The 13,648-nt window shown below is 39.7% G+C and overlaps 1 protein-coding gene across 3 annotated transcripts in view; it reads left to right on the top strand.

Annotated features, from left to right (window-relative positions):
- nrp2a (neuropilin 2a) overlaps positions 1-13,648 on the top strand; it is a 93,124-nt gene that overhangs the window by 65,561 nt on the left and 13,915 nt on the right. For all 3 annotated transcript variants that reach the window (XM_077512350.1, XM_077512349.1, XM_077512351.1), the window contains exons 11-13: positions 78-222; positions 7,571-7,645; positions 7,727-7,831. In XM_077512350.1, the coding sequence (XP_077368476.1) occupies positions 78-222; positions 7,571-7,645; positions 7,727-7,831 (325 nt within the window). The remainder of the gene's footprint in view (positions 1-77; positions 223-7,570; positions 7,646-7,726; positions 7,832-13,648) is intronic.

Raw genomic sequence — 13,648 nt, 5'->3', positions numbered from 1 at the left:
AGAACAGGATACAGTACGTGTTGTGCGTTTGTTGGAGGTTCAACTTTGCGGATTGCGTGCGCGGTTATTTCTTCCAGATTTTCGAGGGGAACACACATTATGACACCCCAGAGCTGCGTCATTTTGAGGAGACGGTGGCCCAGTACATCCGACTGTACCCTGAACGGTGGTCTCCAGCGGGGATTGGGATGAGAGTGGAAATACTGGGCTGTGACCTCCCAGGTAGGAAATTCAACTTTATTTTTAATTTGGATGTGAAATATGTGTCATGGTTTCGCACGGTGGGGACCCAAGTGCAGGGAAGCAGGGGGGTCTCAAGAATAATTTATTTTCTAATTAACCAAGAGAAACAGAGAAACAAGGAATGTGGAATTATTAAGAATAGATATAATTATTAAGAATAGATATAAAAAAAGACTGCGATTGGCTGGCAACCAGTCCAGGGTTTACCCCGCCTACTGCCCAGAGCCAGCTGAGATAGGCTCCAGCAACCCCGTGACCCTTGTGAGGAATAAGCGGTCAAGAAAATTGATGGATGTATGGATATAAAAAAGAAAAAACAAGGTTTATAGTAACAAAACAAACGCTCTGAATGAAATCAACCAAACTGGGAACGAGACTTAACCTGGCGACTTGAAAAGAAACGGCAACAGAAACGGAAGCAATGATCTGACAAAGACAGGAAAGAAACCAGTAAACTAATGCTGCATTCGAGGAAGTGGCATTGGAAGTCGTTTTTTTTTCCCACTCGGATTGTCAGAGTTCGGTCCTCAAAGCGTTTGAGGTCAATCTAAACAATAAAGATGGCTAATTCTGATCAATTGTTTGTTATTCTGGTTCACACCGTTACAACAAATCACATTGTGTTTATGTGAAGTTACTTACTTTGAATAACTAAATTAATGTACCGGTAATAATAACGACATTAATATTGTGTAAATTGTTTTGTGATTCACGGTCTGTCTACATTGTCGAGTAACGTCAGGTTGAAGCTAGTCAGTGAATTTGCATTACGTATTATTTTTTTTCCCCTGACTTCTTCAAAGAGGCGTTCCAGAGCACTTTTCCTGGTCGGCGGTCTGAAAAGTCCGACTTCCCAGCTTCCTCGAATGCAGCATAAATACGAGCAAACTAACGAGACGACGCGGAACACCTGGACATGACACAGGTGGCTGAGGGAGCTAATTGAGACAGATAAGATGTGAAAAAACATGACAAAACTATATCCATTCAAAACAAAACACAAAAACAGATCATGACAATAGAAGTAAAATCGTTTTTGCAAATCATGCAAAAAATTTTTGTTTTAATTAGCCTTTATTAAATTCATTTTATTGAATCAACAAATTATTTTATTAGAATTTTAAACGTATTTTTATTTTTTTTTAAGAGCTCAGAATTGTTCATTCGGTAGTCTTACCGATTCAACGTCTTATCATCATTGCTCTTTTTTTTTTTTTTTTTTTTTTTTGTGCGGAAATTTTTTTTTTAAATGTAGATGTAATTGTTTATTTTACTAAAAATGTTTTCTATTATATCATTTACAATAAATAACATCTAACAAAATGAATGACTACATGGAATGCAAACACAGACCGTCCAAGCAAAACGGACCTGCCAGAAGGTGCTTCCGAGAATAGTGAGGCTGGCGTCAAACAAACGTGGATCTGCGTGGATATCCGTCAGCGGAAGAAAGACGCGACCATCGCGGATTGGAAGAGCCAGCACAAATTACAAAAGTGTTTCAGCCTGATACGTTTTGAAATTATTTCACCTGGAAAATATGACTTCCAGAAACATTCTCTATTACCAGGAGGGAGTGGACAGGGTTCGTCTTACAGGAATGCATCCCCGGAGAGAACTTTCAGCGTAGTCTGTTTTCCAGATGTGTGTGGTACACACCGACACACGTGCACACCGATACATGTTCATACATCTCCTTGCACAAGCGCACATATGGACTTTCACTGTTCACCACTCCCCTCTGAGCCAGAACAAGATGACGGATGCCGTGTAGCGTAGCCAAGCATGTCACGTACGTGCAACGCTCACATCAAGCAAACTACTGAGAGACAAACACACATTGGACATCAGGCCCCATTCACCTGGCACAGGTGACTTGAGTTTTGTTGATGGTGCCCGACATGTTCGGCAAGGAAAGATCATCAGGCAAATTTACCTTTAAGTAAGGTTGGAACATAGCACATGTCTAATGTCGAGGGTCACGCTGATGACTGCATGTAAATCCTCCATTTTCCCTCATGTAGTGAATATATTACTCGCTTCTGTCCTCTTAGGTTCTGCTTTGCATTTCATTTTTTTTTTTTAACCTGGTGCAGTTTGAAGTAGAAGTTGTGACAGAAGACTAGAATAAGATCCTCCTCACCATCCCCAACATATGGTTGCACTTCTTTGCCCCTCGAGGCCCCCGTGCGTGGGTTCATAATGTTTTTAGTCTTTTTTTTTTTTTTTCTCCCATCCTCCCCATCTCACCCTCGACGTATCTCACTTGTGCACACGCGCACACATTTGCAAATGTACTCCCTCCAAAAATGCAAAATGCATGAGGATGATTTCAGTCGGAGAGGAAGATTGCATTGTTCAAAACGTGCTCGTCTGAAAATTACGCGTCAGGTGCCACAGCGGCGCAACGTGCAAAATTTGGGATGGTGGCAGGAATAGAGTAAAAAAAGGTGTTCCTTTTAATCTTCCCGTCACAATTTAGAAGCAAATGCGGCATTATATTTGAATGGAAATGGTTTCCAGTGACAAAAAAAAAAAAAAAAAAACAGTCCTTACAGGCACACTCAACAAATACACTTCAAATCCAGTTTTATGCCACCAAAATTGTATGTATTATTTAAAACAGTGGAGTTTGCATTTGGGCGGTGCGGAATTGGACCCAAAAGCAGATCACAGACGCAAGTTGAAAAAAAAAAAGAGACAAAAATATGAAGTAAACAGAGAGTGTGGATTGGTTCAGATGGCCTCAACGAAAATACAGGACTGTCTCAGAATATTAGAATATTGTGATAAAGTCCATTATTTTCTGTAATGCAATGAAATAAGCAAAAATGCCATACATTCTGGATTCATTACAAATCAACTGAAATATTGCAAGCCTTTTATTATTTTTAATATTGCTGATTATGGCTTTTTTTTTTTTTACTTGGTCTGAGGAAATATTGTAATATTTTGAGACAGGATATTTGATATTTATCTAATCTAGACTTAAACGCTTATATCAAGCCATAAAGTCTTATTGATCTTGTTATGAGAATTATTTACTATGCAATAGCAGAATTTTTAAGATTATTAATCTTGTTTTGAGATTATTCGTCTTTTATTTCTTACTTAGTTTGTAAATCCTAAAATTAGTTAATTTTCATCCCCCCCACCACCCCCATTTTCTGCGAATTCTAGTTCTTTAATTTTCAAACTATTCATATCATGAGAACAGACTTAGTCTTGCAGGTATTATCTGATTAGCAGGTGCACCAATTGGTCATTTACAGTCCGCTTTGAGTCCGTCTGCAAATATTAATGTCTCATCCCATGCATGATGATGGCTTGCATCATAACCTGCAACTGTGGCACACACTTCATCGCGCGTATATGCTAAGTGAACAGTAGCTCAGAGTGAACTAGGCATGTCAAGCACATAAACATCCACACGCACACAATCACACGAGTCGATCTTATTCCCATTGCCCATGACACTCCTGTCACCCGCGAAAGGTCAACACATTTACACTGTGACCTTTGAAAGCACTGTGCTCTCAGGAGCTGCAGAGAATTTTAATGGACTAAGAGACTGTGTCTTCTGGGCGCTTTGACACATGCATGTGTGTTTACTCGCCAGGAAGAAGGTTACAATTAGGCATTAGGCACACTCCAAGGTTTTACCCCAAAACCTGAGGGACCAAATAGTTACACTTGATTAAAAACAGCAGACGAACAAGCGCAAGAGGCGAAAGGAAATTCTTGGATTTGGAAAGCGTCCTGCCGTAACGTCTCAGCATGGCGACAGATAAGCATCTCATTAGTTGGCTAATGACTGGCATCACGGACGGGGCATAAATGCATCATTAATGTCAGGAGCTTTTCGCCAGCTGCGACGGCGCTTTCATGTCAGCCTTCTCGGCAGTTGGCGATCGGTCACAGTTCCTTTCACGGGAAGTTCCTTTAAGTAGACCAATTGTCACACTGCGTTTGTTCCCCTCACTGCCTTTCACGGCTGTTAAAGGATCGTCACGAGTCATTCAGAAAGAGGAGGGTCATCAGTAGGATGCTTCTAATTGGTGTTAAGCAACACTTATATTTGGTACAGCTGCAACTAGAGAGAAACATCATCATAAACTTACTGTTAAATTAATACCTCTGAGATGAATGGAAATTTATATTTTCCTACAGGCACATTTGTATACAACTGTCCTGGATCCGTGGCTAATTTTGTGGCCAGTGAGTCTGCAAATGCGTGGAAATATTGTTATGAACATACGGACTATTCACTATAAGAGGTTGTAAACAGCTCCCAGCTTCAAGCCACATGACAACGTTGAATCATTGGCCTCACCCCAACATCCACATGCACTTGTCATCTTGACCCATCTGCTCCCAATAGCACTTTTTCCAACTTCACATTCTGCCCACAGCTTGCTCAGCACATGTGCAGTGCACACATGTGCTGTGTTCTACTGAGTAAATTGGAGGCATATTGCTAAAGTATGTGCGCTTGAATGCATGTGAAACCATTTTACTGAGGTTCATAATAGGGATGTAACGATATCCAAACATCACGATACGATATTATCACGATATGAAGGTCACGATATGATAATTATCATCATATTGTGGGGGTGTTGGCAATATTTTAAAAAAGGTCACAATATTGTAAAAAAAAAAAAAGAGCTCATACTAAAAAAAAAACACAATATTGTGCTTTTGTACATAACAGCAATGCATATAAACCACCTGCAATCTCTAATAACAATATTGAGGCACTTACTTGGTAATGCAAGCACACATTGATCGCTTCACAAGCAAATTAGGTTCCCCTTCATCTCACAATTAGCATAGATTTTAAACATAGAAGGCCAAAACATCCCTCATGAAAATTAAATTGCACTAATAAACTAGCCACTAGAAGGTGCTAGAACTACATAAATGGAAATCAACCTGACTTTTTTTAACAGATGTGTTCCTTTTAAATATTGTGCGCATGACGACGGTGATATTGTGGAAGTTTTAAAATCAATATCAATGATATTGATATCAATATCAATGACATGATAAAACCTGAGCGGCACGGTGGTTGACTGGCTAGCACGTCCGCCTCCCAGTACTGAGGACTCGGGTTCGAGTCCAGGCTCCGGCCTTCCTGGGTGGAGTTTGCATGTTCTCCCCGTGCCAGTGTGGGTCTTCTCCGGGTACTCCCGTCTCCTCCCACATTTCAAAGACATGCATGGCAGGTTAATTGAGCGCTCTGAATTGTCCCGAGGTGTGCTTGTGAGTGTGGATGGTTGTTTGTCTCTGCGTGCCCTGCGATTGGCTGGCAACCAGTTCAGGGTGTCCCCCGCCTACTGCCCAGAGTCAGCTGAGATAGGCGCCAGCACCCCCCACGACCCTTGTGAGGAACAAGCGGTTCAGAAAAAGGATGGATGGATGGATGAGAGGATGGATGGAGGCAGTAACTGATTAAATGATTTAGTTTACATTATTTTCAACAAGAGTCAGACGGAAATATTTTTTATAATTCTAATTAAATAATTGTAAATATAAATTAAAAAGATTATTAATTATCATAAAGTGCTATATGTCAGGTCTTTCTAAGTACTTTTAAATTCACGTGAACAGTAAATTTCTAGAAAACAATAAGATACAAATACAATTTTCTTAGGATTTTATAGGATCGATTTATGAATCGATATCAGGGCTCGAAAAGGAAAATCGATTTGATATCGATTATTCCATTTTTTTTTAACCCATCCCTAGTTAATGTTATTTTGTTATTAATTGAGCTTCAAAGTCACACGAGCTATAAAATCACGCAGACACAACATGGCACTCACCTTACGTGCACTCGCATTCTCCACGCCTGGATCAGTAGGAGAAGAATTCTAAAACTTTAGCTGATGGATTTGAAGCATCTTCTCTTCCTGTCAAAGGAGCTGATCTTCAAGGAAAAGCATGTTATTATGTATGCTTTACATTGCAATGAAACCCCCCCGCCACCAAAAATGTTCATTTGCTATTTGTGCCACACAAAGAGCTTTGCCAGGACCAGTTGCCAGGCAACCAGCACAGACACCGAGAAGTGTCTGCTCTCAGCCAAGAAATAATCTGACACGTAGCCCACTGTAATATTCTCAATTGTCATTTTCTCACTTTGGGTTTATGTGTTGATACGAGCACTCAGGGGTGCATTAGGACGCTTCAAGTGTTGGTGGTTGGTGGACTTCAGCTGCTCGCTGGCACCAGCGTGGTAACTTATCATGTGTTAGTTGGCAAGAATGCAAAACACCTTCATTATCCAATATGTGATACCGACATTATCCAAACTGTAAACATTATTCTAAAACAGGGGTGTCCACACTTTTTCATTTGAGGGCCACATACAGAAAATCAGAAGGACGCAAGGGCCACATCATGTTATGAAGAGAAATTGTGTTTAGTCCTAAAAATTGTACAAATAATTGATTTGTGCTTTTGCATATTTAAAAAAAAAATGCTACAGTATAAAAAACAATTTATTTGTAATATGGCAGTAGGGTTATTATAGTTTTGGAATTGTTCATTTTAGTTAGTTTTTATTAGTTTTCAGGGTGGTTCTGTTAGTTTTTATTAGTTTAGTTCTTTAAAAAAAAATCTTAGTTTTAGTTTAGTTTGTTAGTTTCAGTATTATTATTAGTTTTTTTTATGTGTATTACTTGTGCACAGTATTTAGAAAACAGCATGGGAGCAACGTCATCTTTTGGTGCTTTTCTATTGGCTGCTGCTAGATGACGTCACTTCTGTGTGACATACTTTCAAACGTCATTATTCCGGTTTATATCAAAATAAATCTGCTTAAAAATCACATTTGAAATCATCCCCAAAGGCTCATGCATTAAATTAATTACCAAAGACTAAAACGAAGGACGTTTGCTATAATTATAGTTTGTTTTGTAAACATAAAATGTAGTTTCGGTTAGTTTTCGTTTTTTAAAAAGCATTTTCGTTTTTATTTTGTTTCGGTAACAATATTGTGTTTTTTGAATTTAACTAAAATAACCTTTAATTGCACCTGTTTTTCGACACCCTCCCTTCTTACTCCAAACATTTTTGTTCTGTTTAATTTATTTGAACTGAGTCAAATGCTATTTTTAGCATATGTCGCGGGCCACCGAAAAATGGACAGCGGGCCGCAAATGGCCCCCGGGCCGTAGTTTGGACACCACTCTTCTAAAAGCTGGAGTCTATCCCAGTGAGGGTTTGGTTGCGGTTCTGCCACACGTTCCATTTTTTCCCAATCGGTTCACTTCATATGATTTGTGAAATATAACATCTGATGACTCTATTGTTGCTGCAGAAATCACCACGCCAGCAGACACGGCCACGCCCACACTCCCTGTGCAGACCACCACCGGCGCCGCATCCACCACAGGTAGCACCAAACCGCAATCACGGAGAAAAGGGGGCACGCTGCTCGCCGGCTCTCACGGTTGTTCCCCTCTCGACTCCACAGTCGCCACCCCCTCGCCAGCAGACGGCGTGTGCGACTTTGAGAACGGTCTGTGCGGGTGGACGCACGACCCCGGCGCCCCCTTCCTCTGGTCCTTGCACAGTCATGGTGAGTACCCTCGGCAGTCAGCACCTCTGCCTGCTCAGCTGTCACAAGATGATGTTTTTCTCCATGTAGTGAGCTTTTGATGGACAAATCAAGCTGAGGGATACAACAGCAAAACATGATGCGGCTTAGCAGCTCACAATTAAAATGGGAGACTGTTAGCACTCCCAAGGTTTTCTATTTACTACAGAGTGTTTATGTGTGCAACTTGAGGCAAAATTCCATTTGGTCACAGAAAATTGCACAAGCTGAAATGTATTAAAGTTGAGTATATCACCGAGTCTAGACGAGATATGTTTTTTTTTTTTTTTGCAATTTAATGGAGTCTTTTTCTTCCTCATTCAAGTTGGCTGAGTTCCTTTTTCAAGATAATTCCTTCAATTGAAAACAGCTAATTTTAGACGTGTGTCCCAGACATGCTGCTTTGTGTCAGAAACACATACACACTAATAATATGTGAGGCAGCAGCAATTGGAGGGAAAAAAATATATAATTCGGAAGAGGAGATTCCAAAGAGAAGCAGTCTATTATCGAAAGGCAGACTTTTCTGCCTATCTTCGGACATCTGTTAAGAAAGTATCCCCTGTTTTTTTCTGTATATCAGTGGATCTAAAGTGCAACTCTTGGCATATAATACGCCAGAGTAGCTGTCTTTGAGCTTATATTTTGTATTTTATTTTTTTAGATGTAATGCATAGCTTTTTTTTATGAAGTGCAAGAGATACTCAGCCAAACCTTATATCCAAATTCACTGTCTTTAGTGAAATATTTCATTTTTCGCATCTGGTGGGAATTAAACCTATTTTGTCAAACACCAGATGGTACCTGGATCATGTTCGTCCGATCTCAAAGCAAAAGGGAGGACATTTTGCTCCGGTGTGACCTATACGGAGCGCCGCGCTGTCTCTGACAAAGGGGCTTCAAAGTGACGTCTTTCAACGCAGCATTCAAGGCTTCTCCTTGGATTAGTCCAAGTTGGGGCTTTCGTGCACAAGGAATCATTTCCAGCCGTCCACAGGCACCGCATAGCCTTTGAATTCCTGGCTGGTGTCAAAGGTCCGAAATCCCAGCCAGGATAGTACAGGATCATTATTTCACCGCTGTCGAATCACTGCTGATGTGTTTTCGCTCTCGTTACCCACAAGCTAACTTATCCTCATACGAACTTGCTCTGAATAAGACACAATGATGAACCATTTTAGCTCAATGATCCTAGAATAGAACAGAATAGAATAGAATAGAATAGAATAGAATAGAAGAAAGCCGTTATTGTCATTACATCGTGTGCAACAAAATGGGATTTCCCCAAAATATGCTTGAAACATGTAGGTTTAGTTTGCTTCCTGCTACTGTGAAATGGATTCCCAATGCTCATTTGTGCTTTGCGTTGCGAAGCAGCCTCAATTATGAGCTGTCTTGGCCAGCAAACACAACATAGTGGGATGGAGAGATGGGGGGGGGGGCGGCAAAAACATTGAGAGGCCTATTCACTAAAGGTTTGCGTCGCCTTTGCAACACACTAACCGGTAAAAATGGAGCAATTATCAAGTGCCTAATTCAAAACGCGCAAATGGGGAAATTCGTCACTATGTGCACTGCCAACCAGAATGCACCAATGTGCAGCGGTGTTATTTGCGCGTATGTAAATTAGGTAATTTGCATACATTTGACGCAAAATATGTCCGCCCCAATGCAAATGAGACTCATTGATATGCAGCGTCCAATTCACTAACGCCAGCGCAAATAGCCACACCGTGTTAGCATGACGTTTTTGCAAAGCACATATTAACCTGACGCAACCTCGAGCGGCTGATCACGCAGAGAGAGAGAGAGAGAGAGGGGGGGTGGAGGGGACATTTTTCTATGTTGGTTTAGGACACATAACGTAACCCGGGCTGATCAGCAATAGCAGGGAGGCATTTTACGCTCATTCTTATGTGCCAGATGCATACTGTACGCCCACGCCAACATCTGAAAATACATTTAAAAAAAAAAATGATCGCATCAATAATTTGGACTTTATGAATGAATGACGTCGTCGTCGTCTTCTCTGCTCTGTACAGCTTAATGGCGCTATAAACACTTACTCTCGGTCCAACCTCGCGTTCTGATAATATCATCTTTCTCGCAACTGTTACTATAACAACCATGTTCTTGGCGCAAATCCATTGCCATGTGTGGTAAATCAGGTGCAAATTTGCTCCAAGCTGTCAGTTTTGTGGGCGTGTTTGCGCCGGTATATGATTAGAGCAATATCCTTCGTGAATAGGTGGGTAACTGGGCGCAGACTGCGGGTGCAGTTGTGGTGCAATATTTCACGCTATTACCGGACGTAGCGCATTCTTAGTGAATATGCCCCTAAGGAGTTTCTTTCCCTTTCATGCACACAGTAAGCGTGCAACTGAATGGACAATTTCAAACTGTCCAATTTGAAACACTTCCCTGGTGTTTTAATGGCATGGCTATCATGGCATGCTTTTGTCAATATATACCGAGATTAAGAGCTGCAGTAAACTTTACACACCATATTTATGTCTTGTTAAAGTTTTTATGCTTATTTTCATGACCAATCCGTCGAGAGACGCATTGTGAAGTTCCTCTCGTTGACTCACCAGCAAGTGTACGCCGAACAGATGGTGTGCATTTGGAAAGAAGAAATCAAGAACCACAAGTTCACTTCTCAAAAGAAGTTAACTGATTGCTTGGCAACTGTTTGTGAGGACTTAAAAGTCAAATCTGTGAAATTATGCACAAATGTAAGCATGCATACGCCCCAATATTAAGTACTTAATTAAGTCTTAATTTCCCCTGCCTGTTAAACCCAAATGTGTCAAAATGCATTGATTAATTGATAAGTAATCAATTATCAAATTCGTCATCAGAATGCAGGTTTCACGGGGCCTAGTCTGCATGTTTATATTTGTGTTTTGTTTGAAGGGGAGTAACAAATTTTTGACAAATGACAAATGATGACAGATGACAAATGTGTCTCTGCAGCCATGAACGCACTCGTAGCATCTTTGTTCTCCATTCATGCCATTTACCTCAAAAGAGAAGTCAACCCCAAAATTTTCTTGACAGTGTTCTGTCTATGCAACCCCACTAGTCTTAACACTAGGGGTGGGAATCTCTGACATGAGGCCGATTCGATATGTATCTCGATACACAAGTTGCGATTCGATTGAAAAACGATTATCTTTCAGAACAGAACGGTTTGATACGGTTCGATTAAGTTTGGGAACGATACAATTTTCGATTCGATACGATTAATTTCAATATTCAAAACTTATAGTGACATTTGTTGCTTGAAAACATTCATCTTAAAACACCACAAATTTTTACAGTATCTACAAATGTGTTAAAAAAGAACAACAACAATGTCTTCTATAATTTTATATTTTGAATCAATTATTTAAAGACAGCAACAAAGGGCTGGGCGATATGATTGAAAAATGTATCAGTTTAAATATTTATTAGTTGTTATTGACAGTTATAATTGTTTTTTGTTTTGTTTTTATTCAAAATAAGGATCAGGAAAACAAAAGGCTGATAATTCAATTTGAAATATAAATATTTAACCTTTAAAAAGACACCAACACAATTAAACAGAATATGTCCACATTGTGAAGTATTTCAGAAACATAAATTTAAGACATGAAATAAACCTACCGTCCAGCCAAAAGAAATATGAAGCCACCTTATGGAACAATAAATCTATCAAACACATTTTAACAACTTAATATATCCAAAAATATTTCCAAAAGTGCCCTAACCTTTTTATCAACAATTTTTGTTTTTAACAATTTTTGTTTTTCTTTGCCATCACATTCATTTTTGGTTAATGTATGACATCTTTTTTGTTTTTTTTAATCTGAGACACGATGATGACCACGGAATCACGACTGTTTGTTTTGTTTTTTGGGCTGTCGTTCATTTTGAGTTTGATGACGTAATTGCGGGCACGTCTCAGTTCCCTGCTGCTCATGCTAGTTGTGTACATTGACAGGGAGCCACAAACTGAGAAATGAGATACTTGCAGTGTGCTTTTAGCTTCGCTGGTGTGTTGGCTGTGGGACATACCTGTGTCGTTTGAATCCATGCATTGGATTGTCACGGGAGTTTTGGCTCACGCGCAGTACCAACGCCGGCCCGGGACATACAAGTGCACCGAGAGGACTCGATAGCAATGGGAAATACCGAGATGTACGGCACCGGCTTTTGCTAACTGTCTCCAGTGCATGTTGTCACTCGTTGTGCGCGACTGCGCGCGTGCCGTGTCGCGAGCACGGCGTTGACGGTAGGCGCCCCCCCCAAAAAAAAGGTGCGTAACGTCTTTGCATTATGTTTACAACATCCGGGGAATGAAGCGTCTCTGAGCGCTACTTTGCTCGCTCTCTGTAAACACGGAAGTAGTTCGAATAGTGCTGCTACTGAAATGTAAACAAAACAAGTAGAGCACGGTGCAGAACTCTTGCTATTGTTATGAAAACCATAAAGCCTCACTCGCAACCGATTCACAGCCACGTGATATCCGGTCCACAGCTTGACAAGCAATGTATCTAAGGATTCCCGGCGGATTTTGTATCGGTTGACATATCTGCTACCGATACGGCCGTTTAGCTCCCCATGCCGACCGATGGTTCGGTCGAATCGGTTTTTTGTCCCACCCCTACTTAACACAGTGTTCAAATTAATATTACATTTGTGGAATATGAATGAAGTCCTGCCGTTTTTATCCATGTCAAGGGGTGGCCATTTTGCTGCTTGCTGTCGACTGAAAATGACATCACAGTTGCGCAGGGCTCGGGTAACAATCACGGGAGGGTGTCGAAACACACAGGTGCTATTAAAGGTTATTTTAGTTCACTGAAACTAACGAAAAAACTAACATTCAAAACAATTCCGTTAACGAAATAAAATAAAAACAAAGATGCTTTTTTTTTTTTTTTTTTTTTTTTTAAAGAAAAAAAAAAGGAAACTAACTGAAACTACATTATATGTTTACAAAACTAACTAAAATAAAACTATGGAAAAAAATGGCCTTCGTTTTAGTCTTTGGTAATTAATTTAATGCATGAGCCTTTGGGGATGATTTTAAATGTGATTTTTAGTAGATTAATTTTGATATAAACCGGAATAATGACGTTGTGCCCATGGTGTTTTTTAAATACTGCGCACAAGTAATACACATTTATTTAAAAAACAAAAAATAATAATAATAATAATACTGAAACTAACTAAACTAAAACTAAGCATTTATTAAAGAACTGAAACTAACAGAACCACCCTAAAAACTAATTAAAATAAATTTTAAAAACATTTAATTTAAATCTAAATTTAAAAAAGCAAAACAAATAAAAAATAAAATGAAAAATTCCAAAAATATAATAACCCTACGGCCATATTGCAAATAAATTGGCTTATATACTGTAGCATTTTTCTAAAATTATGTGGCCCTTGCGTCCTTCTGATTTTCTGGATGTGGCCCTCAAATGAAAAAGTTTGGACACCCCTTGCTGTAATGTCATTTTCAGTCAAGGGCAAGTGGCAAAATGGCCACCTCCTTCAGATGGTTAAAAACGGATGGATTTTGCTGCTTAATTCATATTCCACAAACACAATATTAAATCAAAATATGTTTACACTACTTGGGGCACAATTTTTCCTTTAAATACAGCATCATGCACTTATTGTGGAAAATACTTTTAGGGCCTCCAGGGCTAAAATAATAAAAATAAAAACCATTTTATTTAGCTCACTACTGGGAACACAGATTTAGCTTATCCAGTTGTGTTATGTTTCACAGTAATTTTTCAGCAA

The sequence above is a fragment of the Festucalex cinctus genome, chromosome 2, assembly GCF_051991245.1.
Source record: "Festucalex cinctus isolate MCC-2025b chromosome 2, RoL_Fcin_1.0, whole genome shotgun sequence".
NCBI lineage: Eukaryota > Metazoa > Chordata > Actinopteri > Syngnathiformes > Syngnathidae > Festucalex > Festucalex cinctus.
The sequence above is the reverse complement of the archived record's forward strand: the minus strand, read 5'-3'. Positions and strand labels throughout refer to the sequence as shown.